Here is a 22,300-nt window from a genome sequence, read left to right as displayed (position 1 = left end):
AAAAAAAACGTTGAAAAAAAAAATTAAAAAAAAAAAAGGTTTTCAAATTACTGGACTATATATATATATATATATATATATATATATATATAGTTCCAACTGGTGTTTTGACTGGTGACTCCTGCTTTTATCAAGTTACATGAACCATTTTTAAATGATATCAGGGGGATCATTATTGCCATGTATTATCGGCATTCTGCAGCTTTTTTAACTTATTTAGAGAATATTTAATGATCACCTATTGGTTGCCATGCAGTGAGTAAAACCAAGTCCTTGTCCCCTTTTCTTGGAAAGGTCTCCAGGCACTCTTGCAGGGGTTATCTTATTCAGCGGTCCAGCCATCATCTGTAGAAGGCTAAGCATGTCTGCAATCATTTTCCCTATTTCACAAGTAGGTGAATGAACATACTAAGTGACTTACCTCAACACTGATGGAGTTTTTGTCAAAGCCCACACCTCAGAACAAGGTAAATGGTATGATATATAAAAATGAGGACCAACAGACGTATACTATTTTTATTTTTTATTAAAAACTTTGTTTAATGTTTATTTTTGAGAGAGAGCATGAGCGGGGGAAGGGACAGAGAGAAAGGGGGACAGAGGATCTGACGTGGGGCTCGAACCCACAAACCATGAGATCGTGACCTGAACCGGAGTCAGATGCTTAACTAAGTGAGCCACCCAGGTGCCCCTATAACAAACTTTTTTTTTTTTTTAATTTTTTTAATGTTTATTTATTTTTGAAAGGGAGAGACAGAGTGCAAGTGGGGGAGGGGCAGAGAGAGAGAATCCAAAGCAGGCTCCAGGCTCTGAGCTGTCAGCACAGAGCCCGACGCGGGGCTCGAACTCACGGACCGCAAGATCATGACCTGAGCCGAAGTCGGACGCTTAACCGACCGAGCCACCCAGGCGCCCCTCAGACTACATGTTTGTGTGTTACCATATATGGGAGACAAAAAAGTAAAAAGTATATTAAAAACTATGCCACGTGGCATTCGGGACTCAGTTGTTCCGATAGGAACCCAAGTGAGCAGTGCCGGCACAAATAAAACGGCTTCCTGGAAAGAAAAGCCTCAGTGCCACGACTCTCGGTGCGAGAATCCTGCCACAAACCCACTTTCATGGTCTTGAACTCATTAGAGAATTTGACGAAAGCTAAGGGCCCCCTGACCCCCACCCCCAAAAGGTAGATGCATGTACGTTTCACAGATAGTTTAGGGGAGGTCTTGACCTCGGCAGCAAAGCAGGAGCCAGATGATAATGACACAACCCATCTCCCTTTCTTTTCTTTGACATTAAGGAAAAAAAAAATCAGGAGACATCTATCTGATATTAACTTTTTTAAGCAGAGGAGAAGAATATATGGGATTCTGAAACGCTTAGATTTTTAAACCAGACATTGTAGAATATTTAGGAATTTGTATTCTAACAACATAGTTTCACTAAGCCTCCCCCGGGTGTGTGATGTTTTCTTTTTCTTAACCTCAAGGTGCATAGTCTGTCTCCTTTTGTTTCCGTGAGGCCGATGCCCCACTGCTCATCACCACAGGCAGGGCAACTCACTTCAGAGCTCCGTTCCCGTTCCCAAGGGCACCTACCTACCCTGTTGGTATTACGCGGCACCTTGCCCGCGACAACTAGGTCACCTTCAAGAGACCAGTTTCTCCTTGCAATTAAATAATTTCACAAGCACAGGAACCCTTGGGAAGCAGTGTTGCAGATCTCATAGAGCCTCGCCTCAAAGCATGTCGTGCCTTCAACCACACAGCCTGCAGAGAACAACAGCTTCTTCGTCCATTTGCATTTTCTTCATTAGTGAACCTCTTACGTTCTTGTTTACATTCATTTTTCATTTGCCAGGTTCTCTCCTCTTTTGTCCATTGCCTTTTTAGAATTTATGGCTGGAAAGGGAAACAGTCTCTGGGCATAACTTAGTAAGGTCTATTTTTTTTTTTTTTAATTTTAATGTTTGTTTATTTTCGAGAGAGAGACAGAGACAGAGCATGAGTTGGGGAGGGAGACACAGACTCTGAAGCAGGCTCCAGGCTCTGAGCCATCAGCACAGAGCCCGACGCGGGGTTTGAACTCAGGAACCGCGAGATCATGACCTGAGCCGAACTCGGTCGCTTAACCGACGAAGCCACCCCGTCGCCCCTAATAAGGTCTATTAAACATTCTTCTCTGAATTTAAATTCCTGGGTCATTTTACTCAAACACTGGTAGACCCTTATTTTCTTGGATTCGTCAGTGTTTCAGATTAGAAGGTGCCAGCAAACCCCAGAGAACAGCACCTTACCTGCGACAGAAGGTTACTCTCATCCACAGTGAAGTGTGGAGAGAAGCGGTGTGGAGATAAGAAACAGTCTAGGACTGGAATGGAGCTTCCCCAGTCATCCAGGACTTTCTGCCCCTCTGTCCTTCTGTGAAGTTAACATATTATCCTCAAAATGATTCTACCCCAACAGTACCACATAGCTATTGGGGAGCTACCGGAATCCTGCCTACACGGTCACCAACAGGAAGGAGCACAGAGGCCACACGAAGTCTCTCATTTGACTTCCCGCCAATGCTTACTCTACAATGTTTCATGAACAATTAGACCTTTAAAGAAATTTACATTCGTTTTATTCTCACGTACTCTGCGTAAAGGTTACTTCTCTGGCCCAGGTTTTTCTTGGCGAGATATTCAAGAGACATCAACTTGATATATATTTAAAAAAAAAAAGGTGGAGAAGCATTTATATCTTTTCTGAATTATCATGACAAAGACCAAAGGGAATCCACTCATAACATACCAGAGAACTTCTCGAAATGTCGTTTCCCAATTTTCTTGAAACCTCACGCGCACACAACAGTTTAACTTCCCACGACTCCCTGGCTGACATCCCCGCTCACCTCCTTATGTCTTCTACTAATCACTGTCAGCCCATTCTTTTGTGGGGCAAGCTAGCCAGTCAGTACAACTTCTGCACTTGACCTGTTAGCCCCGTTCTCCAGAAAACAATCTGGATTCGATCAAACTGTCCTTAACGTCCAAAGGTCTAGAAGGGTTTCTGGATTCTCATTAATTTTTCTAAGCTCAGACGCTCATAATAAAACATGCAGTCCTGTATTCCCTTATATGTAATCCTAAAATTCGAAAGCTTTGAAAACAAAGTTCTCTTCTAATTTATTTGACAGGAAAATTGGACCTAAACTTTGTGAGGTTGTTTGTAATCTCTATATATCTCACTTAGTGTAAATATTTTTACATTGCATAGAGAAATATTAGTAAAACAATATTCTAAATAATATAGTGCCTTTCTGAAGCCCTAATATGGATCTGAAATAAACCATTGAGATGAAGAATTACTTGTAATTATTTCCTGTAATAATGCTCTATTTTCTTAGGTATTTAGGAATTTCTCATTTAGGAATAAACAAATTCCTAATTTTAGGAGGAAACAAAATTTTGTTTTTTTTAAATTTTTTTTAATGTTTATTTTTGAGACAGAGACAGAGCACGAACAGGGGAGGGGCAGAAAGAGAGGGAGACACAGAATCCGAAACAGGCTCCAGGCTCTGAGCTGTCAGCACAGAGCCCAACGTGGCGCTCGAACCCACGAACTGTGAGATCATGACCTGAGCCGAAGTCAGATGCTTAACTGACTGAGCCACCCAGGTGCCCCAATTTTCTGGTTTTTTTAAATCATTTATTGTACAAACAATATATACAGTAGGTACTGGGGAACTTGTATTCCTCAAGAAGTAGAATATGTAGTGTGTTAAGAAAAATTACTCAAAGCTTAACAAAAGAGACAAAAAGAAATCACTGGAGAAGTTTTTCAGTAGGTGACTGAATATTGTTTTGTAGACCCTCTCAGGGATTATCAATTTCACAGGAGTGCGAAATTTTGATTGTCAATCAGTCTTTTTACACCTCTATAAGATTAGAGGTTAATTTGGAATGCAAATGATTCTTTTTCTGAAAACAATGCAAAGGATTCTGATAACAAAGCAAATGAATTTTGTCCAGAAGACAGATTCAATTAATTTCCGGGAGCTGATTCCAAATATTACAGGGTGTTGCCATGTATGATATTAGTCAGTTTTACATCGATTAGAAGAGTCACTTCAGAAGGCCTTTGACTGAACACATAAATCTCTGTTCCTCAAATTCTTCTTTGAATTAGCTGTAGCCTCTTAATGGTTCTCTCATTAATTCATGAGCAAAATCTTTGACACATACTCATGTTATACTTAATATGAATATCATGTTATTTACTCTTTCAAGAATTATACTTCACTTTTTTAAAGTGTATTTACTTTGAGAGGGTGAGAAAGTGAGCAAGCGTGCAAGGGGGGAGGGGCAGAGAGAGAGAGGGAGAGAGAGAACCCCAAGCAGGCTTCTGGCTGTCATTGCAGAACTCAGTGTAGGGCTCTGTCTCAGGAACCATGAGATCACGGCCCGAGCCAAAATCAGGAGTCGGATGCTTAACTGACTGAGCCACCCGGGGCACCCCTGAGAATTATACTGTAAAATGTATTTGCACGAGGGGTGCCCCGGGTGGCTCAGTCAGTTAAGTGTCAGATTCGATCTCAGCTTAAGTCTTGATCTCAGGGTTGTGAATTCAAGCCCCACGTTGGGCTCCATGCTGGCTGTGGAGTCTACTTTAAAAAAACAAAAAAAAGAGGGGCGCCTGGGTGGCTCAGTCGGTTGGGCATCTGACTTCGGCTCAGGTCACGATCTCGCAGTCTGTGAGTTCGAGCCCCGCATCAGGCTCTGTGCTGACAGCTCAGAGCCTGGAGCCTGTTTCAGATTCTGTGTCTCCCTCTCTCTCTGACCCTCCCCCATTCATGCTCTGTCTCTCTCTGTCTCAAAAATAAATAAAAGTAAAAAAAAAAAAAATTAAAAAAAAAGACAAAAGATAGAGAGTACTTGCCCTATAGGAATTCACATATTATTTGAGTGAAAATAAGATATGGAGAAATCATAAAGGTAATATACAGTAAATGATACATTATCAGTATGGATTTGAGGGGCTGTGGTACAGTTTCTGTATGACTATGTTCTTTTTATTTGTACTGCATTGCTCAGATTTACTTAGCAGACAGTTCTGCTTTGCATTATGGAGTGCCAAGAAAGGACATAGCAATACACTAGGCACAATCTTTGTCCTAGAGTTGTTAACAGTCTCGTGTGGGAGAACACATGAACAAATCATCATAAAGTAATGACAACGGATGGAGAAGAGAACATTTATGACCTTACTCTGTCCAGGGGCCCCTGGGTGGCTCAGTCGGTTAAGCGTCCAACTCTTGATTTTGTCTCGGGTCCTGATCTCATAGTTGGTGGGATCAAGCCCCACATCAGGCTCTGTGCTGAGAGCACAGAGCCTGCTTGGGATTCTCTCTCCCTCTCTCTCTGGCCCTCCTACTCTCACGCTCTCTCTCAAAATAAATAAAAAACATCTCCCCAAACCCCCCCAAAAGACGTTACTGTGTCCTTATGCTTTATATTTATTATGATTCTTTATATTATTTCATTAAAACCTAAACATTTGGAGGAATTTTACCCCCAATTTTATCATTGGAGCACGGACAACCAGCTATAATTAAATAAATACGAATAAATGTATGAATAAATGAATAAAAGGTAGGAGAGGCCAAAAGCAATTCTACATGTTTTAATTCCCGAGACCAAAGCTTTTCCCTTATTTCCCTTGGAAAATCATTTGGTTGACTCTGGACTCAGGCTAAATCCTGCCTCCCAAAGACCCACAGGATGGAAACCCTGGCACAGGCCTGGCAAATGAGGACAAAGCGTCCCCGCAGGACTGGAGTTTTTCTCAGGTTTGGAAGTAACTGGGATCGGCTCCTTGCTGGGAGCCATAGATCCGGAAGGTCAGAGGAAGGTAAGGTTAGTTTCACTCCTTGAGCTTTCTCGTCTTCAGCCTTCAGTGCTGTTGGGGCACCTGGTATTTGAGAGAGGTGGCACTCAGGGTTGGGTCTCACTTGGCAAAGCACCAGAGATTGTTCCCCCCCCACCCCCGCCCGCAACGCTGGAGAGAGTCACAGAAGCTGGATGGTAAACACGAGCAAATATTGACAGAACTGAGAGTCAGGGTAACACCATCTGGCCCGTCTGCAGTTCAAAGGGCCTGGTCAACTGGGTTTGCATGACACAACCAGGCAGTTTCTAAAACTGAATTTTAAAACGGGCGGCTCATCAGCCGCCCCTTTGTGTTTTTGCAAAATCGCTCCCTGTACTAACTTCCTCACAGCTGTTCTTATTTCCTTTGGTAGAATTTTTTTTTTTTTTTTCATTCTTCCTAGGGAAGAGAAATCAATACAACATCTCCAGGAGGGAGGTGGTTGGTATCTCCTACTTTGATCCAAACCACGTGTTGTCTGTGTTGGGTTAATTCCAGCCTGGGTCAAGCAACTGATCGCAAGATGTTTTTGCGGGTTGTGTGCTATCTTGTGGTTGTGTGGCCGATTTCTGCCTCATACGGTGCGTATGCTTAAGATTAGTTTCTAGGGTACTTGATATCAGCCTGCGGGGTACGAAGCATGCTGTCTATGGTTTTAATGAAATTTAAGTCAATGAAATGTATTTCCTTTATTGAAAAATGTCAAATGACTTGGCCTAATGCCCTGTACTCAGTAGGGGCTTAGTAAATATTTAATGATAATTCTGCTCTATGAAGTGGGTGGTTAACTGTACCAATTTGGTACCAAAAAGTAGCAATTTCAAAATCTTGAGAGGTCTTGTCTGTTATAAACTCCAGAAATGCTATTTGGAAAGGGAATTGTATCTTCATGGTTGAATTGAATGTAATGCCCGTTATCCTTTTGAAAACAAAACTTTGGGAATTCTTGGGAAGGGGGGGATGGGGATATACATGGACATGGAATTGTACAAGGAAGGAGAATCAATAATCCAGGAAAAGGACACTCGGATGGCTGTCTAACGGGGCCTCGTCACAGCACGTGATAACGCCAAGTGAATCTGTTTTCTTTTTCCTTCCAACAGAGAACTGTCCAGAACTCCCCCCAGTGGGATATAGCATATTTGTTGCAAAGAAGGTCGAGGGACAAATTCTGGGGACTTACTTTTGTATCAAGGGCTACCACCTGGTAGGAGAGAAAACCTTTATTTGCAATGCCTCTGGGGAGTGGAATAATCCCACTCCCACATGCCAATGTGAGTTGAAATTTTGTTTCTTGTGTATCTTGTCATCTCGCTCCTCTCTTACACACCCTACCTCCGCGTTAAAACTTTGTAAGACAGGGGCGCCTGGGTGGCGCAGTCGGTTGAGCGTCCGACTTCAGCCAGGTCACGATCTCGCGGTCCGTGAGTTCGAGCCCCACGTCGGGCTCTGGGCTGATGGCTCAGAGCTGGAGCCTGTTTCCGATTCTGTGTCTCCCTCTCTCTCTGCCCCTCCCCCGTTCATGCTCTGTCTCTCTCTGTCCCAAAAATAAACAGACGTTAAAAAAAAACTTTGTAAGACAAAAATTCTCAACTTCTGGGAATTAATTTTTAAAGCACCCCCGGGGTGGAACTTCTCTTACAAGGTACATGGTCAGCTCTTGCTCAGTGTTGATTTAATTAGTTGATTAATAGAAATAATAGACTCAATCACCCCTGCAGGGAGGGAAGAATTTCTACCATATATTAAAACTGCCTTTTGGGGGGGGGGTTTAATTTAATATCATACTCCTTTAAAATTTTTATGTTATAGAAATCTATTTATAGAATTTCTATAACATAAAAATTGTAAATATATACAAAAGACAAAAAAGCAAAATCAGGGCATATGCACTCATCACTGAGCTTCAACAATTGTCAACATGTAACTAATCTTTTTTCTCAACGATTCTGTTTTGCATGATTATTATTTTGAAGTAAATATGTCATATTTTATTTCATCCATCATATGACTTTTGAACTGGGAAACATTTATATTCTCAATTTACAGATGTGAGAACTGAGATCCGAGTGATTTGCTCAAATTCACAAAACTCACTTGCGGTGTCTGTAGAGACAGAGAATAACTGGTCAATATCCTCGTTATTATTAGTATTTTTAGGAATAGTTGGGTTTGTTCTCCTTGATACCTAGAGTAAAGCACACCAAATGTTTATCCTTTATTTATACCAGCAAGTTCATCTTCTCTCCTGTTTTTTTTCACGGAGGGGTTGGGGGGTGGGGGGGGAAGCAAAATGAAACAAAGTACAAACTGATGAGTGATGTGTCTATTCATGGAGGAAAGGGAGGGAAAAACTTGCCTCCAGCATAGGGTGAAGTATTTTCAGCACCGCTTACCAGGATGATGAACATGCCATTGATCATTTCCAGTTATGTGCTTAGTTACTTTTCGTAAGTTCAAGTGCCAACTGTCACTCTTGTGCATGACCAAGACCTTTCCTACCACACTTAGGCCAACCTAGTCCCTTCGCGTCCTGCACTGATACGATTTGGTCCCATGTAGGAGTCCCTGTTATAAAGTACAGTTTTAGTTCTGATTTCTATTCTCTCATTGAAGTCTGAGGAGGTCTAGCCTCCGCAGTGGCGGACTTTCTCCTGCTCTTTCCGATCACTTCCTGTTTTCTTCTTCAGTGGGCCACTGTCCTGACCCTGTGCTGGTGAATGGCGAACCCAGTTTCTCAGGTCCTGTGAATGTGAATGACAAAGTCACTTTTAAGTGCAATGAGAACTATATCCTCCAGGGCAGCAACTGGAGTCAGTGCATGAACGACCACACCTGGATGCCTCCCTTACCCATCTGCAAAAGCAGTAAGTGTCAGAGAAACAAGCACCAACCCAAAGACACTGACCAGAGGGACACCCTAGGCATTTGTCACATCCCTGCAATGATGTTTTCCTCTTTTTTTTTTTTTTTTTTTTGTATCTGGGAAGGGTCTGGGATCTCGGAGGAAGCCAGAAAACAAATGGAGCTCATAGAGCCAAAACTCACCTCAAATGATACATTCCAGTGAAACAAACAGCATCCAAACAATGAATACTTTATTTCCCCTCTCAAGTAGGATTCCTTTCTTACTAAGTCCAACACAGGATAGTTTGGGGCATCTGACTTTTTTGTTCGTTTGTTTGTTTCATGATAACGCCTTACAGTTCTTATTTGAAAAATACATGAAAACAGGGGAAGAGGACCATATCTCATCCATTGCAAAATTATATAAAATAAGAGTTGAGGGGCGCCTGGGTGGCTTAGTGGGTTAAGTGTCTGACTTTGGCTCAGGTGTTGATCTCGCGGTTCATGAGTTTGAGCCCCGCTTTGGGCTCTGTGCTGACAGCTCAGAGCCTGGAGCCTGTTTTGGACTCGGGGTCTCCCTCTCTCTCTGCCACTCCCCCTGCTCACACACTGTCTCTATCTCTCAAAAAAAAATTTTTTTTTAAAAAAGTACCTCCTCCTTCTAACGTATATTAGAAGTACCTCCTTCTAACATGGTAATTCACACTTCTCAGAGGAAATTAGTTGGAATGTGTTTGCTTCATGTCTTTTCCTATGTTTATGCAGACATTTAAAATAAACAAATGCACACACACATATCTACACACGTACACACTTACAAAAATGGGACTTTGTGCTATGTATTGTTTAAATTTTTTTTTATGTAACATTATATATGGGAATCTTTTTCTTTTTTTTTTTTTTTTTTTAAAATTTTTTTTTCAACGTTTATTTATTTGTGGGACAGAGAGAGACAGAGCATGAACGGGGGAGGGGCAGAGAGAGAGGGAGACACAGAATCGGAAACAGGCTCCAGGCTCTGAGCCATCAGCCCAGAGCCTGACGCGGGGCTCGAACCCACGGGCCGCGAGATCGTGACCTGGCTGAAGTCGGACGCTTAACCGACTGCGCCACCCAGGTGCCCCTGGGAATCTTTTTCAATCAGTATATGTGGCTGTATCTCCTGCTTTTATTTATTTGTTTTTTCTATCTCCTGCTTTTAAAAAATAATGTGGACACACCATCAGTTATTCCATATCTCTAGTATTGATGAACGTTTGTTCTATTTCTGTATTTTTGCTATTACAAACAATGCTGAAACGAATGTTATGTATGTATACATATACATATATCTTTATGTCTGTGCTATTATTTCTGTAGGATAGATTCCTAGAATGATTGGTAAGTCACAGGATATACTTATTTGTAAAACATACTTAAAAGATCCAAGAAATTCTACTAAAAAACTTCATTCTTGGACACAAAATAAATATTGAAAAATCAATAGTATTACTTTCTAATCATTATGATGTGACTATTGAAATGGAAAAATAATTCCATTCATGAGACCTATATGAAAATTTACTGAAGGACATGGAATAAGACTTAAATAAAAGATATACCGTGGTCCTGCATGGACAGACTGGTATTGCAATGGAATTCTACCCAGAGTTTCTTTTTTTTTCCTTTTTTTTTTTTTAACGTTTACTTATTTTTGAGACAGAGAGAGACAGAGCATGAACGGGGGAGGGTCAGAGAGAGGGAGACACAGAATCCGAAACAGACTCCAGGCTCTGAGCTGTCAGCACAGAGCCCGACGCGGGGCTCGAACTTACGGACCGCGAGACCACGACCTGAGCTGAAGTCGGCCGCTTAACCGACTGAGCCACCCAGGCGCCCCAAGAGTTTCAAATTTAGAGGTATAAAACAAAAAATTGAGTTTGAAATCTCCTTTGGGAGGGTACATATCTAACACTACAGATTTATTGATTTAAAGACTTAATTTTTTTCAGACTTAGTTTTTTAGAGCAGTTTTAGATTCATAATAAAACCGAGGGGACGGTATAGAGATTTCCCATACACTCCCTATCCCTGCATATGCACAGCCTCCTACACTGTCAACATCATTCACCAGATTAGTACTATTTTTTTGTTGTTGTTGTTACCAAGGATGAACCAATGTTAATACATCATATTCCCCCCAAATCCATAGTTACCTAAGGATTCACTCTTGGTGTTTTACGTTCAGTGGGTTCGGACATGTGTGTAATGATGTATATCTATCATTATAATATCATACAGAGTTTTTCCACTGCTCTAAAAATCCTCTGTGCTCTATTTATTGGTCTCTCTACTTCCCCCGCCCATCTCAGCCATTGATCTTTTTATTGTTTCCATAGTTTTTCCTTCTCCAGAATGTCATATATTTGGAATCATATGGTATGTAGCCTCTTCAGACTGCCTTTTTTTCTACCTAGAAATATACATTTAAGGTTCCTCCATGTCTTTTCATAGCTTGACAGCTAATTCTCTTTTATCGTTGAATAATATCCCGTTTCCGGATGTACCATAAGTTTATCGATCCGAACACCTCCTGAAGGACATCTTGCTTGCTTCCAAGTTTTGACATTTATGAGGAAAGCTGCTATAGATATCGGGTGCAGGTTTTTGTGTGGATGTAAGTTTTCAACTCCTTTGGATAAATACCGAAGAGGGCGATTGTTGGCTCTTATGGGAAGAGTAGATTTAGTTTTTTTCTAAGAAACCATCAAACTGTCTTGCAAAGTGGCTGTATCATTTTGCATTCCCACCAGCAACGTAGGAGAGGCCTTGTGGCTCCACATCCTTGTCAGCATTTGGTGTTGTCAGTGTTCCAGACTGGCCATTCTAATGGTTGTATAATGGTATCTCCTTGTTTCAATTTGCATTTCCAGATGACAAATGATGTCAAGCATCTTGTCATATGCTGATTTTCCATGTGTATATGTTCTTTGATGAGGTGTCTGTTAAGGTTTGGGGCCCATTTTTTATTTATTTTTATTTTTATTATTTTAATTTAATTTTATTTTACTTTTTTTAAATGTTTTTATTTATTTTTGAGACAGAGAGAGACAGAGCATGAACAGGGGAGGGGTGGAGAGAGAGGGAGACACAGAATCCGAAGCAGGCTCCAGGCTCTGAGCTGTCAGCGCGGAGCCCGATGCGGGGCTCAAACTCACGAACCGTGAGATCGTGACTTGAGCCGAAGTCGGACGCTTAACTGACTGAGCCACCCAGGCGCCCCTATTTTTTTTTTTAAATTTAAATCCAAGTTAGTTAACACATAGTGTAATAATGATTTCAGGAATACAATTTAGTAATTCATCACTTACATTTAACACCCATTGCTCACACCAACAAGTGCCCTCCTTAATGCTCATCACCCATTTACCCATCCCTCTACCTAACATCCCTCCAGCAACCCTCAGTTTGTTCTCTGTATTTAAGAATCTCATGGTTTGTCTCTCTCATGTTTTTATCTCATTTTTGCTTCCCTTCCCCTATGTTTATGGCAAATTTTAAGGCTAGACAATTCCAAGATTAGCCCCCAAACAGCATTTATATTCCTCAGATTTATGGAAAGATAATGAATATAACTAATAATTACAGAAATGAATAGTAAAATTAGATACACATGTTTTACTGATCAAATTAGCAAATTAAAAAAAAGTGATTTCACCTAACATCGTTCATGATATGAGGGGCTAGTCACTGATGTCAGTGAGGAAAAGAGATATCATTCTGTAGATATATTTTGGCAGTAGCTATTAAAATAATAGGCAGCTTTTTGTTATTTTTAATTTTTTAAATTATTTTATTATAGAGAAGGATAGAGAGTGTGAGTGGAGGAGAGGGGCAGAGGGAGAGAGAAAGAGAATCCTAAGAAGGCTCCATGCTCAGTACAGAGACTGATGCAGGGCTCGATCCCATGACCCTGGGATTATGACCGGGGCTGAAATCAAGAGATGCTCAACCGACTGAGCCACTCAGGTGTCCCAATAAGCAGTTTAAAAGCACAAACTATATGTAGCCTCTTTCAAGGAGTTAGGGGTTACTTGAAACATACATATATACTGTAGGCAGTTAAATTACAAGCATATAACATCATTATTATTAGCCTGACAAAGGTTTAAAGAATTTCTTTCTTTTTTTTTTTTTTTTTTTTTCTGAAATTTATTGACAAATTGGTTTCCATACAACACCCAGTGCTCATCCCAAAAGGTGCCCTCCTCAATACCCATCACCCACCCTCTCCTCCCTCCCACCCCCCATCAACCCTCAGTTTGTTCTCAGTTTTTAACAGTCTCTTATGCTTTGGCTCTCTCCCATTCTAACCTCTTTTTTTTTTTTTTTTCCTTCCCCTCCCCCATGGGTTCCTGTTAAGTTTCTCAGGATCCACATAAGAGTGAGACCATATGGTATCTGTCTTTCTCTGTATGGCTTATTTCACTTAGCATCACACTCTCCAGTTCCATCCACGTTGCTACAAAAGGCCATATTTCATTTTTTCTCATTGCCACGTAATATTCCATTGTGTATATAAACCACAATTTCTTTATCCATTCATCAGTTGATGGACATTTAGGCTCTTTCCATAATTTGGCTATTGTTGAGAGTGCTGCTATGAACATTGGGGTACAAGTGGCCCTATGCATCAGTGCTCCTGTATCCCTTGGATAAATTCCTAGCAGTGCTATTGCTGGGTCATAGGGTAGGTCTATTTTTAATTTTCTGAGGAACCTCCACACTGCTTTCCAGAGCGGCTGCACCAATTTGCATTCCCACCAACAGTGCAAGAGGGTTCCCGTTTCTCCACATCCTCTCCAGCATCTATAGTCTCCTGATTTGTTCATTTTGGCCACTCTGACTGGCGTGAGGTGATACCTGAGTGTGGTTTTGATTTGTATTTCCCTGATAAGGAGCGACGCTGAACATCTTTTCATGTGCCTGTTGGCCATCCGGATGTCTTCTTTAGAGAAGTGTCTATCCATGTTTTCTGCCCATTTCTTCACTGGGTTATTTGTTTTTCGGGTGTGGAGTTTGGTGAGCTCTTTATAGATTTTGGATACTAGCCCTTTGTCCGATATGTCATTTGCGAATATCTTTTCCCATTCCGTTGGTTGCCTTTTAGTTTTGTTGGTTGTTTCCTTTGCTGTGCAGAAACTTTTTATCTTCATAAGGTCCCAGTAATTCACTTTTGCTTTTAACTCCCTTGCCTTTGGGGATGTGTCGAGTAAGAGATTGCTACGGCTGAGGTCAGAGAGGTCTTTTCCTGCTTTCTCCTCTAAGGTTTTGATGGTTTCCTGTCTCACATTTAGGTCCTTTATCCATTTTGAGTTTATTTTTGTGAATGGTGTGAGAAAGTGGTCTAGTTTCAACCTTCTGCATGTTGCTGTCCAGTTCTCCCAGCACCATTTGTTAAAGAGGCTGTCTTTTTTCCATTGGATGTTCTTTCCTGCTTTGTCAAAGATGAGTTGGCCATACGTTTGTGGGTCTAGTTCTGGGGTTTCTATTCTATTCCATTGGTCTATGTGTCTGTTTTTGTGCCAAGAATTTATTTCTTTTAATCTTTTTTAATTCAGTATTTCCCATTCTAGCTCTGAAATGCAGGATCTCTGTCTTTTTGTGTTAGTTCATTGCCCAATTCTAAAGAAAGCTCCTCAGGTCCCCGAGTAAAGCAGATTCTTTTCTGCTTAGGCCCAAGATCCATATTATCTCTTTCAGTTGAAAACTGTACTCTTAAAAGTTACCAGGAGAGCCCTGTCTGTACTGGGGTTCCTTAATCAACTCATGGAAATCCTCTTTCCTTTCCTCTATACAGCTTTTGAACTCAGTTTTTGATCTTCTAAAAATTATTTATTAACTTCTCAAAGAAAACATTTGTGGTGTAGAAAAATACAGAAAATAAAACATTTAATTACCTACAAACCTACTACCCAGAAGTAATAGAGTACTTTGATATATAATTTTCAGGCTTTTTTTCTGTTCATACACATTGATGCATGAGTGTATTTTACAAAAATAGCATTTTATGCTATTATTATAATTACATTTCAATTTGTATGTATTATTATAATACATAGTGTCATATACTATGTACTATACTAACACATGCTCTTTTATGCTTTGCTGTTTTTACTCAACTATTTGGTTTGAAGGCATTTATGTTTCCATAAATATATACCTATGTAATTATTCTTCATTCACCCTTTAACCTTGATCATCACGTTTAGATGTATATAATCTCAGAGCTCAAAGGGACTTAAGAAATAATTCTGTTTAACCTGCTCATCTCATAGGTTAGGAGGGAAACCGAGAAGGATAAAATCATGGGTCGTGGAAGAGGCAGAACCCAAAATTCACAACATCTCGTACTTTGTCCAACTCTCTTTCCACAATTTTATAGACTCATCTTTCCTCCCAGTTGTATCCTGCGTTTCTGAAGCTCTCGTGTTGCACACTTCTGTCCCACAGAAAACGTCAGCCTCCATTTGAACGCCCACCATTTATCTCCACTCTTAGGGAGTTGCTACTCCCACCTCTACCTCTGGTTTAATTTTTCTTTTCTTGTACCCTGACGATCTCTACAATTTAAACTTCCTTTCCTCAAAACTCATGCCAATCAGAAAGCACTCCCCCATTCCTAATCACTCAGCGGATGAGCAGGAGAAGGCAGTCTCTCCCAGGATAAACATGATTCTGACCAGAAGGAAGTGAATGGAGAAGGTGTCCTAAGATCCCGCATAGACAGCTAAACTTAGGGGGTGCTGTTAACTGAGCGTAACTCATGACCGTCATTCCTGTTCTCCTGTTTCTCAGGAGACTGTGGCCCCCCTGGGAATCCGGCTCATGGCTATTTTGAGGGAAGAGATTTCAACTTAGGTTCGACCATTACTTATTACTGTGAAGACAGGTAAGTGTATGCAGCCTTTCAAATGTGAGATCGTGGGGCGCCTGGGTGGCTCAGTCAGTGAAGCATCTGATTTCAGCTCAGGTCATGATCTCACAGTTTGTGAGGTTAAGCCCCAGGGTGGACTCTGTGCTCTGAGTCTCTCTCTCCCTTTCTTTCTTCCCTTCCCCTGCTTGCGCACGTTCTCTCTCTCTCTCTCTCTCTCCCTCACCCCCCCCTCAAAATAAGTAAATAAAAATTAAAAAAAATTATTTAAAAAAACCCCACAAAGTGAGATCTTGCCCATTGACTGGTAGCTTTGTTGTGGGGAGTGACCCAGCCTGTGTCACCTTGTGCCCTGACTTCCTACTGCTTCAGGAGTCTGAGCTCATTCTGACGAGAGCTGCTTTGGCCACTGCCAGCTGTCCCCAATCTCTAAAAGATAGACTCATGTCTTTATCCTAAAGTATTTAGTGTATTTATCCTAAAGTATTACATTTTTTTTCTCTTAGTTGAGACGGGGGCATCTGGGTGGCTCGGTGGGTTGAGCGTCTGACGCTTGATTTCAGCTCAGGTCATGATCCCAGGGTCATGGCCTCGAGCCCCATGTTGGTCTCTGGGCTAAGCATGGAGCCTGCTTGGGATTCTCATTTGCCCCCTCTCTCGGCCCCTCCCCTACTTGTGCACACACTCTGTCTCAAATAAAAAAAAAAAAAAAAGACAAGAGAAGATATTTAAAATGTATGTTTTTTTCTAAAGACTCTCAGCACAAAAGAAAGAGAATGGTTTATTGTCCCAGCTTGCCACCCCCACCCCCCAATCTGGTTTCCTATTTGCAGTTCTTTGAATTAAAAAATATATATCCTTTTAAAAAAAGAAAAGGAAAGAGAATGATTTATAGAGCTTTAATACATCCTAATTAAATTCTAACCTTAATTTAGACTACCTCATCCTCTAGCTTACAGATGACCTACTCTTTCCTTGGCTTCAACCTTCTTAACTCGGGGTCATGTTGCTTCACTAGCATTTCAGTCTCATTATAAACACTCAGTGGGCATGTTTTTTTTCTGATTAAAAGCTGTATCTCCTTCCTAAGATTTATTTGAGGATTTTCTCTAGCTTTCCACTCCTTTTTAGGGAGTAGATGGCAGATGTTTTTTTAAGTTATTGAATGATGAAGCACTTCGTCCCTCACCCTCTCCACCCGACAACTGTGTGTGAACACACGTATTCAGATCTCACTGGTCCATGTTTTACAGATTGAATTATCACTTGGGTCCTCTCCACCCCCAAAAGGAGAGTGACTATAGTTGATGGCTGCTTTGTAATACTGAAATAACTTAAGCATTCATTAAGGCTCCGGGAGGTGGATCCTATCACCATATGAAATGCGGAAAACAACTATACAAAACCAACCTTAGTTGGCTCCCTTAGCCCAGATCAGAGGTGGAAAGGTTAAGTGTTGTTGCCATGCTAATGTCTGTTCAGGTACCACTTGGTGGGCACGCGGGACCAACGGTGCGTTGATGGGGAGTGGAGCAGTGCACTTCCAGTCTGTGAGTTGATCCAAGAAGCTCCCAAACCAATTCCACAGACTAAGTTTGAGCGGGTGCTTGTAAGTAGTAGGCTTTTGTCTGTCTTGTTCACAGTTGTATCTCCTGGCACATGCTCAGTAAATATCTGTTCACTGTGGGATGTTTTTGAAGAGGTGGCCTTGGCCCGATTATAGAAGAGGGATCATAAGCTATTAATTCGTATTTTTACATGAGAAGTTCTCATTCACCACCATCATCACAAACACCTCATGAGGACGTGTTGGTAAGAGTTATTGTCTCATGGACTTTATAGAGCGAGTTTTATATACTCATGTCTTAGACTTGTATGTATTGCTGTAAAAAGTCTCTGAAATTCTTCTAGATTTTAAAAAACCCTGAACAGATCAATTTTCATTGAGATCCCTTTTATAGATCCCTCTTTTTTTTTTTTTTTTTATTACTGGGATAACAATAAGTATACATAAGCTAGAAAAATTTAAGTGATTCATCACGTTGAATACCCAGATCAGGGACCTAAACGCTACGCATTAGCTTCGGAGTATATGGCTTCAGAGAATCTCAGTTCTTAAGCTGTAACTTACTTAAAAAAAAAATTTTTCTTTTTCAGCTTGCCTTTCAGGAGACGAAAGACCTTTGCAAAGCCATGCGGAACTTTATGAAAAGACTCAAGGAAAATTCCTTAACGATGGAGGAACTAAAATATTTTCTGGAAATTCAGAAAGCCAAGCTGCAGCCAAAAAATGATGCCCTGACATTATAGCTGAGCAGGCTGGGTCATAGAAAAGCACCCTATGAATAAACCTTCTTCTTGGTTCTAAAACCGGTTTCAGATTTTTCTCTCATTAGACTGAAACACAGCTTCACTGTACAGTAACCAACTGTAGTTGCATAAAGCACCTTGTGTGTGTGTGAGAGAGAGAGAGACAGAGAGAGAGAGAGAGACAGAGACAGAGACAGAGGCAGAGAGAGAGTATGTGAAAGTGTGAGCGTGTGTGTGCTGCTCTTACGTGGTGGTTGTCTGTTTAAGACCAGAATTTAGCAGCACATCAATGGGGGAGTGAAGGATTTAATTTCCAGTCCGTAAGGAGAATGGGAAGCTCAGATCCCAGCTAGGGGGATGCCTCATAGTTTAATGAGACGCAAATGGTGAGGCACAAAATAACCTCAAATTAACCAACACTTATGAGGCAAAAATTAACCTCTCAATTTGAGAAAACAGACTCCGAACAATTATATCCTTAAAACGACCTATTGAGACAAAAGTAGAGTTAGGACCTAAACTGTGTCTTCTGAGTCTCCCCTATATCCTGTTTACGGAACCACGTTTCTAAATCTTCTGCAGTAATATTGCTTACCACATTTAGATGAAACCCAGCCCGGCATCGGAAATTTGAGATGGTGAAAAATAAGTGAACGTATTTTCTTCTCCTTTTTTTCTTTTTCTTTTTTTTTTTTTGAGGGCAGAATAAGCAAGAATCCTAAGGTTTTCTTACCAAGATGTCATACTGCCATGATATGACAAACTTCTCCCATCTCTCACTTTGTTCTCTACCAAAACACATAGGAAACCCGGATAAAATACAAAGAAAACGCCTAAGAGAGCTTGAACTAACGGAACATCCCTCGGTGTAGTTATGAAGGAGAATAAGACCTCGGAATAAGAAACTCTCAAGTAGCCCGCAGTCTATTAATAGACACAAGATGGTAGACGCATATCATCCATTCAGGGTGGTTAGAATGTAATAAACACTTTTCACAGAAGAATGTGCCATGGGAGCTCAGCGTCCAGGAGGAGGCCTCCTGTCTGGGAGGAAGTGGAGGCAGGAAAATTGTTAAGAAAAGTCACGGTTAGTTGGGCCTTTAAAAGTGAGTAGGATTGGGGGGCCTGGGTGGCTCCGTTGGTTAAGCATCCAACTCTTGATCTCAGCTCAGGTCGTGACCCCAGGGTTGTGAGATCGAGATTAAGACTCTCTCCCTCCCCCTCTCCCCAACTCATACACACACTCTCTTTCTCAAAATAAATAATTTTTTTAAAAAAACTGAGGAGGATTGAGAGATGAAAATTAAGGAAGGGGACGTGGCAAGTTGAAAGAAGGTTTGGGAAATATAGCAAGAGAGTCGTAAAGAGTCTTAAGCTTCTGAACCAAGTAAACCCACTCCTCAGATTAGTCTAACTCGGGCAAAATGATTTTTTAATTTGAAGCCGCTCATTCTGTTATTGCTTATACTGTCTATACTAGTGAGACCTTATGAACACCTGAAATGTCAAATCTTAGGAAAATGTTTTAGTAAGTTATGGCATACCAAATGTAACGCAACCTTCGATGGTGTTATGATCAGAAAATCTTAAAAATATAATCCTAAGTAAAAGTAGAATACATAATATTAAGTACTTATGATCGCATTTATGTAAAACCTTTATTCTTGTAGAGAAGGGCCAGGCGATAGCAAGGCACAAATGAAAACAGTTGTCCTAGGATGATGAACTTGCAGGTGTTGATTCTTTGAAAGTTCTTTCATGTTTTAAATTGATTTCCCCCCCCTCTGCCCCCTCCCCCATTTGCGTGTACTCTCTCTCTCCCTGAAAGAAAGAAAGAAAGAAAGAAAGAGAAAGAAAGAAAGAAAAAGAAAGAAAGAAAGAAAGAAAGAAGAAAGAAAGAAAGAAGAAAGAAGAAAGAAAGAAAAAAAGAAAAAAAGAAAGAAAAACAAAGAAAGAAAGTTTCTAATAATGATTTTTTTAAAATGTTGTGCAGAGGGGCGCCTGGGTGGCGCAGTCGGTTAAGCGTCCGACTTCAGCCAGGTCACGATCTCGCGGTCCGTGAGTTCGAGCCCCGCGTCAGGCTCTGGGCTGATGGCTCAGAGCCTAGAGCCTGTTTCAGATTCTGTGTCCCCCTCTCTCTCTGCCCCTCCCCCGTTCATGCTCTGTCTCTCTCTGTCCCAAAAATAAATAAACGTTCAAAAAAAAAAAGAAAATTTAAAAAAAATAAAAAAAATAAAAATAAATAAAATGTTGTGCAGAGGCAGGAAGGATGGGTCATGTCTGGGGGACAGCACATGGCCTGGATTGGCCTGGATAAAGCATGGGGAGGGATGAGAAAGAAGGCTGGAAAGATACATTAAAGCCCGTTTATGGAGGCTTTTAAAGAGCATGTTAGAGAATTTGACATCTATTTGATAGGCGGTGAGAAGAGATAGAAGGCTTTCTTTTTTTTTTTTTTTTTAATAATAAAGTGCATTTATTTAAGTGTTCAACTTGATGAGTTTTTTCTTTATTATATGAAATTTATTGTCAAATTAGTTTCCGAGATAGAAGGCCTTCAAGAAAGGAAGTGATAGGGACCGAACACAGATTTCTTTCATGACAGTATGTAGTATATACAGGTCAAAGTAGGAAAAGAACAGAGGCAGAGAAACCACATAAAGGGCTGCTGGAGAAGACAATGGTGACCTGAACTGGGTGGTGGCAGAAATAGAAAGAGAAAACTAGACATGGGAGCACTGGAAAATCAAAAACAACGCATCAAACTTCTTGACTCATCAAACATTGGAGGATGAGGGAGAGGAAGGGTTTAAAGCTGAGTTTGAAATTCCATTCCTGGAAGCCTGGATTGATCGTGGGGTCAGAAGGTGAGGCTTCTGGACAGGAAATGAGTAGTTCCCTTTGGATGTGCTAGTGTAATGTGTTTGCAAGATGTCCACTAGGCAACAAAAACTGTCAGTCTGCATTTAGGAGAGTAATCAGGTATAAAGAGGTGGTTGTGGGGGCGCCTGGGTGGCTCAGTCGGTTAAGCGTCTGACTTCGGCTCAGGTCATGATCTCGCCGTTTGTGAGTTCGAGCCCTGCATCCGGCTCTGTGCTGACAGGTTGGAGCCTGGAGCCTGCTTTGGATTCTGTGTCTCTCTCTCTCTCTGCCCCTCCCCTGCTCATGCTCTGTATCTCTCTGTCTCAAAAAATAAATAAATAAAAAATAAAAAATAAAAAGAGGTAGTTGTGGGGGTAGTTCTCTTACAGGGAAGAGTTAAAGCCACGACAGCAGGTACAATAATGAAATATATGGAGAGAAAGATTTTTGAAAAGGAGAACCTGGGACATACCTATATTTGGGGATGAGAAAGAAAAAAGGAGGTAAGAAGAACGAAGCATTTAGTAAGAGAGAGGAATCAAGAAAGTTTAGGGCGATGGAAGCCAAAGGAGAAGTGTTTCAGAAAGGAGATTAGCAGCAGGATTAGGGGCTGCCAAGAAATCGTGACATGAGTTAAAAAAAAATTTGAATTTGGAGATAAGGACATGCCTGAAAGAGCTGTGTCCACAAGTGTGGGAAGAAGTCAGGTTGGAAGGCCACAACGGGAGGGCCAAACAAGAAAGAGTAGGCAGGAAATACAGGAGACCTGGGGAGTTAAGTACCTCATGACAGAAGATCAATGGAATTTGAGGTTTTTGCAAGATTTGGGGAATATTTCAGGATGAAAGTCACCTCGAAAATGAGAAAAAGAGCAAAAGAGATCTCTTCTGAAACAAGAGTGAATAGGAGAGAAAATCTGAGGTGGGGAGAAGCCGAGGAACGATTGTTTGGTAGAGTAGGAGGCAATATCGCCTGCTGAGAGAAAGACCATTTGGTGACTTGGAGAGAAAAATTTGGAGCAGTCACTGTGGAGAGTAAGGAAAAGCACTCCAAGCAAGAGATTGGGAAATGGTATTTTGAAGATTCCCCTTGAAAGGTGGTATTTCCTTCGACTTAGCTCTCAAGACCTGGCACAATCTGGAATCCTCCTCTACTCTCATTTCGGTCAGTCAACAAATCTGTCTCACTCTGTGACCTGGTTATGTTCTCTTAACCTCTAATAGCGTTCTCAGTCTCATCTAATATTTCCACTTTTCATTCAAAGCCCAGCTCAAATCTCCTACCTCTGTCAAAGCTTCTATGGTGGTTCGACTCCATCTTTTCTGAGACCTTCATGAGACTCTTGGTGTTTATGGCAGAAAAAGGGAAGTTATCGGGAAAAATTGCTCTTTAATAGCAATCTCCTGAGCACACAAATCTTAATCCTGAGGATTAAAACGTTAATTAGATAATGTCA

General features: G+C 41.0%; 1 protein-coding gene across 4 annotated transcripts; it reads left to right on the top strand.

Annotated features, from left to right (window-relative positions):
* The first annotated feature begins 6,155 nt into the window (after nucleotides 1-6,155).
* On the top strand, nucleotides 6,156-18,042 carry C4BPB (complement component 4 binding protein beta). 4 transcript variants are annotated; one of them, XR_006295325.1, is made up of 7 exons: nucleotides 6,162-6,493; nucleotides 7,016-7,186; nucleotides 8,603-8,779; nucleotides 15,597-15,690; nucleotides 17,155-17,222; nucleotides 17,316-17,484; nucleotides 17,830-17,956. XR_006295325.1 is itself a non-coding variant. In XM_043567963.1 (6 exons), the coding sequence occupies exons 1-6, from the start codon at nucleotides 6,436-6,438 to the stop codon at nucleotides 17,964-17,966; spliced, it is 705 nt and encodes a 234-aa protein (XP_043423898.1). In that variant the 5' UTR covers nucleotides 6,165-6,435; the 3' UTR covers nucleotides 17,967-18,042. The 4 variants fall into 4 exon arrangements, 3 of the variants coding, with proteins under 3 accessions (XP_043423899.1, XP_043423898.1, XP_043423897.1); XM_043567963.1 differs by lacking the exon at nucleotides 17,316-17,484 and having other exon boundaries at nucleotides 6,165-6,493; nucleotides 17,830-18,042; XM_043567962.1 differs by lacking the exon at nucleotides 17,316-17,484 and having other exon boundaries at nucleotides 6,174-6,493; nucleotides 17,155-17,281; nucleotides 17,830-18,042.
* The last annotated feature ends 4,258 nt before the right edge of the window (nucleotides 18,043-22,300 follow it).

Source organism: Prionailurus bengalensis, chromosome E4, assembly GCF_016509475.1.
Source record: "Prionailurus bengalensis isolate Pbe53 chromosome E4, Fcat_Pben_1.1_paternal_pri, whole genome shotgun sequence".
Lineage (NCBI taxonomy): Eukaryota > Metazoa > Chordata > Mammalia > Carnivora > Felidae > Prionailurus > Prionailurus bengalensis.
The sequence above is the reverse complement of the archived record's forward strand: the minus strand, read 5'-3'. Positions and strand labels throughout refer to the sequence as shown.

Excerpts from the sequence above, each read along its gene's own strand:
- C4BPB (XM_043567962.1), top strand. The coding sequence starts at position 6,436 with ATGTTTTTGCGGGTTGTGTGCTATCTTGTGGTTGTGTGGCCGATTTCT. Across the intron at positions 7,187-8,602 it reads TCCCACTCCCACATGCCAAT|TGGGCCACTGTCCTGACCCT; the intron begins GTGAGTTGAAAT and ends TTTCTTCTTCAG. Across the intron at positions 17,282-17,829 it reads CTAAGTTTGAGCGGGTGCTT|CTTGCCTTTCAGGAGACGAA; the intron begins GTAAGTAGTAGG and ends TTTCTTTTTCAG.